This window comes from Berghia stephanieae, chromosome 1 (genome assembly GCF_034508935.2).
Source record: "Berghia stephanieae isolate SIO BIC M18660-M18661 chromosome 1, UCSD_Bste_1.3, whole genome shotgun sequence".
Taxonomy (NCBI): Eukaryota; Metazoa; Mollusca; class Gastropoda; order Nudibranchia; family Aeolidiidae; genus Berghia; species Berghia stephanieae.
In genome coordinates this window covers 38,959,827-38,972,326 of record NC_088360.1, presented here as the reverse complement: position 1 = coordinate 38,972,326, position 12,500 = coordinate 38,959,827, and the positions used below count along the sequence as shown (strand labels likewise).

The window sequence follows — 12,500 nt, the reverse complement described above, 5'->3', positions numbered from 1 at the left end:
TTGCGGCTCTTTAATTTGTCACGTTGACATAAAATTTATTCTTAATGAGTAATATGAACCATGCTAGCCGTTTGGTTTTTGCTGAGTTAAGAGTTGAGTTGTCAGATTGTTTTATTTCAGCCTTTGTACTTTTGGCAACAAAATTCTTACCAGATAATTAGTGAAATTCAAATAATCGGCATGGTGATATTATGATTATCAATCTTAATTTCATGTTTTCATAAAGCGTATTATTGTTGATATTTTGACATTTCAATCTCAGTTTTGTGGATTTTAAAAAATTATTCAATCAAAAATTCCTGGCTTAAAATTATATTTATAGCATTTCCGGTTGACATCTTTTATACTGCATTGATCTCTCTCTCTCTCTCTCTCTCTCTCTCTCTCTCTCTCTCTCTCTCTCTCTCTCTCTCTCTCTCTCTCTCTCTCTCCTGGATTACCGCTAAACCGCTAAAGTATTGTGGCTATATTTCTATAGGTAGTTATTTAAAATGCATTGATTTCTATTCTCTTAGCGTCAGCAACGATACGAAAATGAGCGTATCTACATTACAGCTTAAATTTTCTCTTATCACCCACGTCTTATACATTTTCGCTAGTTTCAATCAATTATTCTAATATTTACATAGTCAAACATTCAGAGACGACCAACACTGAATGTGTGTCAAGTAGAGAAATGTGTTAGCTTACACAGGGTTGGAGATCATCTAGCCTATCTGAAAGGTAAAAAACAAAAAACACAGGGATTTTCCTTCACAAGATGTGGGTTTTAAATGTCACGTCTACCTTCAACACTACATCATACTACAGACATACCCGTAACCACCATCCATCCCTATGAAAACAATACGCCTACACTTCACATCAGGAACTACACATAACCACAATGAGTGGCATAAATAACAACAACAACAACAACATCATCAACATTACAATGATATAACCCCGGCAATAAAACCACCATCAAATAAAGCAACAACAACAACAACAACAACAACAGCAACGGTAAATGACACCAAGAGCCAACAAAACCAATCATCAATAATAACATAAACAAGCAAAAATAACAACAGCAACCAAAAACAACAACGAGCATCAACAAGCTACAAAATTACAAAAACGACAACAACAGCAACGATGACGACTACAACATCAAGAACAAAAACAACAACAAAAACAACAACAACACCAGAACAAAAACAACAACAAGAACAAAAATAAGCCCAACAAAAACAACAACAACAACAACAGCAACAACAACAACAACAACAACAATATCAGCAACAACAACAACAAAATCTCATTACTGTATATGGATACAGTGACAAAATACATTTTTTCCTGTGTGGTCAGAAAACCTAAACTTCAAAATTCGATCATTTCATTAAGCCTATAATGACCCCCAACTTGCCAAAAGGTCTCAAACCTAAGACCTGAGACATCTATATTGCTTGGGGTTTGAAATAAATGTTTTGTAAACAAATATAAAAACAAGAGTTTTTGTTACTGTACTGAAAAATAGTGAATGGCTCACGAATATCTTTGAACTAGTAGCTAACAATAATCAGGACCAGTAAGTCGGTAAAATTAGGGTAAAAATATTCCTGGCGTGAAAATGACACAATTGCTTGCTGTCCCTTGGACAGTACACTCGTCTAGCGCAAAGTACTTTCCACCAGATCTATGACCCCAGCTACAATGCATTTGAAGCGATTGCTCTACCAATTCAGCTATCGGGATATCCAAAGTTAAGATAAAAACAAACAAAGTTGATCATTTCTAATTATTCCTTCTTTCCTTGTCCGTGCACCATATTTCGTTTCAATAGAAGTTGTCAAAGCATTGTCCTATTTGACGGTCTGTCCAAATTCATGTTGTTAGGTGGTGATTTGCAAAGGGGATTCTCTCCAGTCTACGTCTTAATTTCTCTCCGGTCGTATCAGAATCGATGTGTCTCAGGTTCAAACTGCGTCCTCCAACAGTCGATTTTCATAGGCAGCAAACTCATTGAGTGGGCGTTTATCTAGGTTTATATTTCGCGAAACATATGAAGAGTTTTTTTCCAAAATGCGACATACGCCATTTTCAGGGATTGAGAGAAGCGGCTCAGATTCACTTCATGGGTGATAAAGCTTTGCCCTTTCAAAAATATTTCCGTCCAAATCGCGACATAACTTTAATTAAACGTGTATTTAATTCTACTTTTTTTCCAAAACGAGATATAGGACTGCAATGTTTTATTCCAAAATGAGACATAACCAGAGCCAATCAAAGACCGTGAATGGTGTTAATATTGACCAGTCGTAATTCGTTATGTTTTTGGCTCGGAACTGGTATCATGGATGCGCCCATTGGCGTAGACCGTAGATAACCATTCACTCGTTCAACTTCGTACCGCTAACACCATTAACATACATTTTTAACCGCTTCGACTATTCAATTTTGAGAGACAATGGAAGTTTTTGATAACATAAACGAAACTGCACAGCGGACAGACCGAGGGAGGAAAAGGAAAGAAACAGCTAGGGCATACAAGACAGTAGGCAAGATGAGACGGGCCAATGGAGGCTACATTCCGACTGTTTCTTGCAACCACGTTTCAACTCCTTTGTGTTGTGCAGATCAGCTGAAGCCAGAGTCACTCGTCCAAATGTTCGAGACATTTTGCTCCCAGAGCAGCCATGCTGACCAAAACAGCATGTTGATATCCTTGATGGACGTGTCAGCTCCTTCAAGGGCCAGGATCGATGAAACAGAGAGGAAAAGAGGCCGTGATGTTACCATCAAATACAATGTGGTCACCTCAACAAGCGGGAGATTGCCTGTATGCAAAGCATCCTTCATGTCCATCCTCAGTAAGTTGTCATTTCCTTTTTTATTATAATATTATCGAATTGCAAAGGCTCTCTCATTCAGTTTTCTTACTTTGACTTTGATCCGTATCCAACATCAAACACTCTAACTCAACTCTAACCTATTTTTCTTTGTTCTCACTCAACTTGGATCTAGTGCCCACTCTTTCTTCTGTTCCACTGTTTTAATTATTCTTTTTGCTGATTTATTGCCTAGTGCATCACTATTTATGTTATGATAATGATTACGCTATTTTCGTATTGATCACTTAGACTTAGTCTAAGTTAAAGTGAAAGTAGAAAGAAAATTAAATAGAGCTTAGGACATGGTAACGTCTTCATTATTTATAATGAACATAGAGTAAAGCCATGTAATGTAGGAAGGTGAGTACTAAGTCCTGCCATCGAGATGAGTGCATTGTTTATAGATAGTATGCAGATGACGTCACTCGGGCCTTTGTTATTGTTTTTGCCATCCGCGTTTGTGAGTTGTTCTCACTAAACTGTATTAACCAGACTATAAAAGTTCATGGTTACACAGAGTTTGTGTGTTGGTCCGTTATACTTCCGGATGGCAATGTTGTGAACTCCTTGGCCAAGCGCATTCTATCTATAAAATACCATAAAAATCATTTCATGGTATGGGGGGGGGGGGGGGGTATACTTTTTTATTGCTGTTGTGAGTGGACATTCACACCACGTGGCATGAATGAATATTTATTTTTATATCTCACCTTGTGTAGTTTGGACCACTGATATGAAGAAGAATCATGTTCATAATAGTAATAGTAGTAGATAAAGATTTTGTTAACAAAAATGAAGTGCTAATAGTAATAGTCTTAATGTTTTCATGATGCTACAGTTTTCAAGGTAATAACTGGTAACAAATTTAGGATTACTTGTTAAAAATTTGTTACAAATTGCGGACAAAAATTAAACAGCACGTTTTGCTAATAAATTAAAGAAATGATGTCGAGGAGAGACAACCAGAAATAAAATCGTGGAGCGACGATCAGAGACCGCAACACTATGCAGAAAGCGATGGAAACTACAGTCGTATTGTGACTAACGTTGAGATTGTAGTCAGAATGAAATAAGCGCTCACAGCTCTATGATTAAAGAGCATTGACAAAGCTATTAAAAAAGCTTTTGAGAGGTCATTGTGAAGTCAAAAATTGTTTATTTTTCTAAAAGTCGCCATTTTTTTTCATAATAAAGTATAAAGATAGACACACATTTAAGGAAGGTAGCATGTGTGCCATATTGCATGAAGATTTGAGGGGACACAATAGCTTATCCTTAACTTAATTAAAATTCCCTTCACAATTGGCATACAGCTTAAGGAGGCTGCTTGGGGGGGGGGGGGGGGGGGGGGGGGGGGAGGGTGTCTTTACAGTAAATGAGTACCTAATTTAATTTTCACTTAAGTTTCTGCAGCCCCGTGGCGCAATCCATCATCTCATAGTTCATTGGTTTACTACCTATCTGTGGTTTTAGTCGTTTGTTATTGTCTTTTTTTTTTATTGTTTACTTTTTTTTGTTCTCACAAGCTAGATTTTTAAAATGCTTTTTCTGTTTTGAATTTTGATTTTATTATTCGTGTCTAAGGAAAAGTTGTGGGGGATTGAAGCTTGTGTGTGTAGGCATCTATAACATAATTTCTCTTGCTTGATACTTTCTTCATATACCCCTTTATCTCAATGTAACATCTTTCCTCTATTTTTTATATCCTTACAGATGTCAAGAAGGATCGTCTCAGTCGTCTTGCAAATAATTTCCTTAAGGAAGGCGCACCGAGAAAAGAGCGTCGCGGTGGCAGCAGACAAACCCCAGAGATGGTTGAGTTTAAAGAGTCAATCGTTTCTCATATTGAAACATTCACGTGCAGAGCCAGCCATTATGCGTGTCGTGGAGCTCCTGGACGGAAGTATCTACCCAGTGACATGAATGTTGCCAAGATGCGCCAACTCTTTAATGAGCAGAATCATCGACAGGCTTCCTATGCCTTATATTATTCAATATTTTTGCATCGATTCAATCTGGCTTTTGGGCACCGGCCAAGGATATATGCAGTGATTGTCTGCGATTCCGGATTCAGTTGCGCCAAGATTTACCTGAAGCACAAAAGCGAGCAAAGGCAGTCGCTTTTTTGCTTCATAGGCGACGTGCCAGGAAATTTTATGACTTAATGGACAACGTTGACGATTCATTAACACTATGTTTTGATGTAATGGAGAACCTTGTTCTCCTAAAACTTCAATTGGACAGGCGTATTATTCACGTCAGCTATATATGTATGTTTTTGCTGTCGTGCGTCATGAAGGACGAGGACAGTCTGTTCCATTAAGGAATGTTTTCCTTTATACGTGGATGGAGACACAGAATAAAAAAGACTCAAATGTCATTGCATCCGCAGTTGAGCATGCTTTAACTGGTTTCGGTGAAAGCTTTCAGGGCAGGAAAGTCAGATTATTTTCTGACTCGTGTTTTGGACAAAACAAAAATTTCAGTATGGTGTCGATGCTGCACTCATTCAGGAAACGACATATTCCAAATAGTTCTATTCAATATTTTTTTCCAATTCGTGGCCACAGTTATCTGCCAGCTGACAGGGTATTCGGACGTATTGAGCAGGACATCAGGAAAAAAGCTCTTATTTTGCTGCCATCCGAATACATTGACATCTTAAAAAGACATGGCACTGTTTTTCAGTATGGAAAGGATTGGTTTGTGAAGGACTATAAAAAAGAAGTGGCGTCGTTTTTAAAGACTCAAAAGGGCTTCAGAGTGAGTGATGCCAGGGTGTTACAATTTAACAATGATAAAGTTGGCTTTAAGTCAGTGTATGAGGGACCATTTTGTGAACATTCGATTCTGAAGAAGGGGAAGCGTTGGGTTGACTTTGTCCCTGAGGTGATTGGAGATATTTCTTGTGTGAAAGAAGAAAAGAAGACGGACGTTTGCAATTTATTGGACAGTCTTGGTGTCAGTAATGATGTCAGGGCACAGTATGATAGTTGGCTCCTATCAACTTCTGTTACAGAGGATCCAGAATCTGATGAAGATTAGATTTACTGTGTTTATATAATTTTTTATTCCCTTTTCCATATCCATTGTTTTTATGAGTCTTATGCTTTGTGTCCTGTATGGTGTTTTTTTTAATGGCTGTTTACACCAGACCATTTAATTATTCAATCAGTTTTGGTTGGCTTAAGTTTTCCTTTGGGTATTTTTGTCATATTTCATACATTTAATGCCTACCTGTCTGACTACATACTTAAATCTTGTGATTATGTCCCTCTCTGTGGATTGACAGAAGGTCTTTTTTTTTAATGGATTGCTATTCGACACCCGAAACTCAGGTGTATCTTTTCACCAGGTTATTCGACACCCAAAGTCTCACATGCGCATGTTGAGAGTTAGCTATCCTCAACAACACGTGAATTTATCAGCACGAAAATTTTGGGTTTTGAATTACGTTCCCTTTTTTTAATTGCTGTTGACACCAGGCTATTCTTTTAAATTTAATTAATCCATCAGTTTTGTTTTCTAGAGTTTTTTTTTTTTTTTTTTTTGGGGGGGGGGGGGGGGGGGGGTATTTAGCATAGTATTTTTTTTTCAATCAGTTTTTATTCCCTAAAGTTTCGCATCTTTCATAAATTGTCTATTTACTGTTGGACTTAGAATTCATACATTTTTTGTTGCTTATTTAACTTTAAGCTGAGCTTTTGTTACACCCCAGTTTTAATTCAGCTTACTGGCAATGGAACTGCTTTTCTCCTTATTTGCATGAAGGCAGGGATTTTTTGGCTCTTTTCTATTTTAAAAAGTGGTTTGGATGTGTAGTCATGTTTTCTGCTTAACATTTTTTTTTATGGGTGGGGGGGGGGGGGGGGATGTTCAGGGGTTTTGTTTGAGAAGTCCCGTATTTTTTGCAAGTACCACACGTTTGATATTGTATCATTTTTAATTTTCAGTAGGATTATTTTTTTTACTTTGGTTTGATTTTCCCCATCATGTAGTTGATGTGGACTTTGACATGTTTTTTATCTGTTTCAAATGTTTTGATGTCATTAAATTTATAAAATATATTTTTGAGTTATTTTTGTTTTCTTTTCATGCACATTGTCTTGTGACTGCATTATGCAATAGAGAATGCTTATGCTGAAGAGGAAACTTACATTGGTGTTCTCATTTATACCCTTCTGTATCTTAATATTAAGAGGAGTGTAAGTGGATTTACTGTTAGTGTATGTTGTATTTTCAGCTTAATCAACTTCCTTTGCATTTAATTGACTGCTGGCTATATTACTTTGGTAGACTCCCAACAGAGTTATAACCAGGAGTCTGGGCTTTTGTGAGGCCTTGCACAGGTTTCGTCTTTCTATTTCTAGTAAATTGTGTTACTATTCACCTACTTTTTCCCTGGCGCTTATGACCTAAAGAGCCAGTACCCATTAAACATTCATAACCTAACAAGTACCCTGGTGCTTATGACTGAAGGGGTAGGAAGCATTGCAACTGTTAGGATATGACTGCTGTTTCCATCGCTTTCTGTGAGAGTGACTGCGATGCGACTTGAGCTTCTCCAGAAACTCAAGTCGCATCGCAGTTACTGATCTCTTGATGGAACCGACAGTCATATCCTGACAACAGTCGTACGTTAGGTCGACTTGAAATTGGCCCTCACAGTTCACAGTTTGTGGGTTAAATTTCCTAGAGCAATATGGAACAATTAACTACAATACGTATGTTTATGATTGGTCTTGGGTTAATTTTCATCCAGTGACTGTACTTAAACTGGTTATCGAAACTAGTCTGCGGGAGTTGGTTGGGTGCTACTGGTAGGCCCTCCTTTTCTCCCTGATCTATCACTACCATCTTGCTGTTCTGTGCTATATCAGACGATTTTGTGGCATTTCTTGGCTCTTGATAGGACTTTTGTTGAATATTACAAAGCCCTGGCGCTTATAGGACTTAAGAGTGTTGCAAGCGCTGTTAAACATTCCAAAACAAAAACAATTTCCTCCCTCTTCTTGTAGAGGGAACTTAACAGCATAAATTGCTTGCTATCATTTAGCCAGGACTCTAGTCTATGGTAGAGTACAAATTGCTGGATTAGATCCATCTAACCATTTGCTGACTCCAGACTGACAAGGGTCCAGAAAAAAAAAACCTATGCTATGCTGTGTCAAACCAGGATGACCAATTTAGCCCTGACAAGTAATTTATATTTTGTCGCTATCTTTTGCCAATAAGCAATTTTTTGTTGCCCCATATTTCCTATGGCTGCTTTACCACTGTCATGAGAGTAGATTTCATCTAATGATCAAATAGCTTAGCTTGCATTCTTTGGTTAGAGAAGAAACTTCTGTGTCTGCCCCAAGGCATCAAGAATACTGAGAGTTGCCATTAGTGTGTAGGCTTATAGCACATACTTTGCTTGGGTGTAAATCTGTATTTCTGTCTTACTTACACCAACATCTTGAGAGTGACTACATCCATTTTGATCAAAATTGGATATGTCTCACTTTGGCACAAATCTGTTGGGTGGATATGTCTCATTTTGGAGAAAAAGTGAAATTATAAATCATAACAAAGTACATTTTAAAAAAAGATAGATTTAAAAAAAAAATTATGTTCTGATGTTGAGCAAGAGGATAACTGTTTCAATTAATCAAATTATGTAATCTGCGTTGTCTACTGGTCAAAAATTTAAATGTCAAATATCTCAAAACAGGAATTTGACTTATGTCTCACTTTGGAAACAAACTCTTCGCTGGTGTCTTGGCCAAACTTCAGACAAACTCGCTGGAGTTTATGGTTTGAATACATCTTGTATGTTTTGTTTTTTTAATTTCATGTATTCCCGCGCAAAAACTTGATTTAGACTGTTCCTCATATAAAGTTAAGAATATATAAAACTCCCTTTATTTATCTCACAGGGAAAGTTGTCATTGGGTGTTTAACGCCATAAAATGACAAATAAGGTCTAAATTCTTTCTCAATGATTAAAGAGAATTGCCAACAGCTGGACTCGAACTCGGGATCTCCGAGTGCAAATTCAATGTCTTAACAACTCGGCTCTCTCGTCCAGTAACCGGAGCGTATTCAGTACTCACTACAAAAGTCTGAAACAGATCATCATAATTGATTGGTTTCTGTTCTAACACAATTAAAAGCATCCAGGTGCCATAAATTAAGCGAACTTGGTTTTAATTCCATCTCAACCTAGTTTTGTTTCCTTTCCGTTTTGATTACTCGCGTTTGCTTTACAGACAGGCCTATTTGCTTTAACTCACTCAACCCTAACACCGACTATATCGGTAGTTTACCCGGGTTACTTATACCCATGCCTATTTATTACATTTTTTTTTCTGAGACAAATTATAGGCGTAATATCAAAGTTAATCTTTTTAACTTTTACATGTTAATGATAGTTGAATATAACTATCTATGCAACTGCTCATTTTATAATACATATTGTTCCAGTATTGAAAAGTAACAAAAATCTCTAGGATTGAGTGAGTTAATGATTTACTCTGATCGTGTCCCATGCCGATGTCGGGAGCGCTTGCTTGCTCTTTTCTTTCAGGTCTTGTGGCATCAGAGTAATGCGTATTCAAACTCGAGGTTATCAGGCTTATGGCAGGTACCATGACGTAACTATAGTACGACTCTAGTCGGCCATGGCAGGTACTCGTTGAGTCAATGACACAGGGGAACAAAGGACATAGCATATCATAGTAAAGGTTGCTTTTAGGTCAAAAGCCTTTAGATACCCCGTGAAAATATAAACAAGAAAGGTTCCGGTCAAAAATACCTTAATATGATCATCATAATTATGATCATCGTACATCATAAATAATCAAAAATATAACAATTAAAAACTTATTCATCACCGATTATCATAATGCTGTTTGTGTGTGTGTGTGTGTGTGTGTGTGTGTGTGTGTGTGTATGTGTATGTGAGAGAGAGAGAGAGAGAGTGATAGGGATAGATAGATGGATAGAGATAGATAGATAGAGAGAAGAGAGAGAGAGTGAGAGAGAGAGAGAGAGAGAGAGAGAGAGAGGGGGGGGGGAGAGATAGAGAGGATTTTTTTTTCTTGAATAAATTAAATTTCCTCATGCTGATTGTTTTGACATGAAACTCAATTCTCTTCATTCTAATACCAGATTAATGCGGTGAACCACAATACTGTCTTACTCTAAAATAAAACACCACCACATTTTAAAACATTTTGGCCAGAAAATTCGTTTTTCAAATATTGGTGGATCAAAATGACCCTCATCTTGTCAAAAACTCTCAAATATCAGATTTCGAGGAAGTCTTCAATGAAGTCCCAGGTTTGAAAGTTGTTGTTTGTTGTGGTCATTTTAATCGATCCAAAATTGAAAGTAAAGTTTTCTGGCTAATTTTATTTTCAGAATAGGGAAGAAAAGTCGTGACATCACATCCACTAGTTTTCATCTTCCAAAATTATTTGAAGTGTGTATGTAACCAGTCCTTCGAGGGTTTAATGATTAATAAGTTACATATTTAATGATAAGGTGGCATACATATTTCAGTCGCAGGATGTATAGGCAGATTCTAATGACGTAAAAAGGCAAAGATAGACAATCTTTTTTTTTTTTTGGAACCAGCGTATATTTAACAAAGAAAATAAGATGCCATCACTCTGAAATCAGAAGATCAGTTACACAAGGCATGTATTGAGTCCTCCAGAAGAGTAGTTTTGCACTTCCAATGAGATAGGAACCAGTTTTTTTGACATAACACTGTTGTTCCCTATTATGAATGGGAGAGACCACCCCATAAATCTTTTGTGCCCTATTCCAATAATCAACAATTAAGTCAAGGAATCAGAGATCGATTTCAGTCGTGATGTTTCATCCACCAGCAATAGGATTCAATAGTGTGATGTCAGGTCCGCCCAGCAACCAGCAGCTTGGCTCTAAACAAAGAAAATCGGTACTTTTTATTCTTCATGTTGGCTAGAACTTTTTCACATGTCCTGTGATCAGAATGTATAAAAGTCAAAACATGATCAGATTTATGATGTTTTTCTCCTCCGGATACGATTGTATGCTCGTCGGAGAAGTATTTCATAAGGGCATCCGCCATTGTTCCGATAATTTAGAACCAGTTACTAAGTTACTATGCGTCATAACGAGGGAAGTGACGTCACGACTGTTGAACCCTATTACCGCATAATATGTGATCAACCGTCTCTTGTATTAGCTTAAAGGGGGGGGGGGGGGGAGGGGGGCGACACTAAAGGGTCATTTTTATTTTATTTGATGAAATATCCTAAACTTCTATGCACAGTCATAATGTATATGTTTGGGAAGGATGATTGCATATAATTATTTTCGAGAAAAAGTTGCCCGTTGCTATGGAAACGACGCCATATTGGAAAATAAACAACAAATCTTAAAAAGTCAAAGGCTTTTTTGTTTATCAACCCATTGCCATAATATTTTGTCCAGAGGTAGAAAAAGGGAAAATAAAGAGGCTCTAGAACCCCGATTTTTAATTTTTTAATTAGAAACTTTAAAAATTAAGTTCAAACTTATTACTTGATTTTTCCCCTTGAAAAAAGTTACATAATTTCAAATTACTCATAAATTAATATATTTTTTTTTTAATCCTGCTCCTAGAAGTATGCGTATTTGTATGACATTCATTTGTAGAAAGTTTGAAGAAGATTGGTTCAAAACTGAGGGAGGAGATTTGAGAAAAACGCATTTAAAAGTCAAAGTAAACGAGTTTAGGGAAAAACTCTCCTCTCGCTCTCTGATTGGATTGTGACCACATGACATAATTAAGAACAAAGTGATTGGTTGTTGAAGATAGAGGAGAGTTTTTACTTTTCATTAATATGTTTTTGCCTTTACTTAGTTATAAAGACTATTTGATATTCTTTCATGAAATCAGTCCACTGAAACTAAAAATGGGCAGGATTTAACCATACTATGGGTCACAAAATACGTTATTTTGAGTAGAAAAAAACTGAAGATGAAGTTCTCGTGCAAGTTTTTATGCAGACAAATGGTCACATGACAACATCCCACCAAAATCTAATCTTAGCAAAATGGGTCAAAATTAATCATTTTTAGTGTCGCTCCCCCCCCCCCCCCCCCCCACTCCCCTTAATATATAATATAAGGCGAAGTGGTGGCCGAGTGGTTAAGGCACTGCACTCTGAGCCGAAAGGTCCAGGTTTGAGCACCGCTTCAGGCATTTTCCCTTTTTTTTTTGTCCCTTTGGGTAAGATTATTAAAGTTTGCTCACCTTGGACAACATGGGTGATCCCTGTTGACATCCGACATCTTGTTTGAATTTTAAAAACGTGTTGTTGCTATCGCTATTGGGCTTGTTTTGTTTGTTTGTTGTTTTGTGGGGTTTTTTTTTTTTTGGGGGGGGGGGGGGGGGGGGGGGGTTGCTTGTTTTAAAAAAATATTTCTCAGATTGGCGGACAGCAATGTTTAACATGGGGTAAACGCAATGATTAAAATGGTCGTGTTCGTGTAGTTAACACGAGTGAAAATAAAGCGACAGGAGCTGGATATCACAATGCGCCAGCACAACCGATTCAAACGCATAATGTTCTGGTGTGTATGTAAATAAAAGGAGACGGTTGA

At 37.2% G+C, this 12,500-nt stretch overlaps 2 protein-coding genes across 2 annotated transcripts in view; both read left to right on the top strand.

Moving 5' to 3' along the window:
- The window catches only part of LOC144974063 (uncharacterized), a 155,695-nt gene that overhangs the window by 40,788 nt on the left and 102,407 nt on the right, over window positions 1–12,500 (top strand). The gene's annotated exons all lie outside the window — the stretch shown is intronic.
- LOC144963466 (uncharacterized) lies at window positions 2,061–5,041 on the top strand. The gene is made up of 2 exons (XM_078897547.1): window positions 2,061–2,855; window positions 4,590–5,041. The coding sequence occupies exons 1-2, from the start codon at window positions 2,453–2,455 to the stop codon at window positions 5,039–5,041; spliced, it is 855 nt and encodes a 284-aa protein (XP_078753673.1). The 5' UTR covers window positions 2,061–2,452.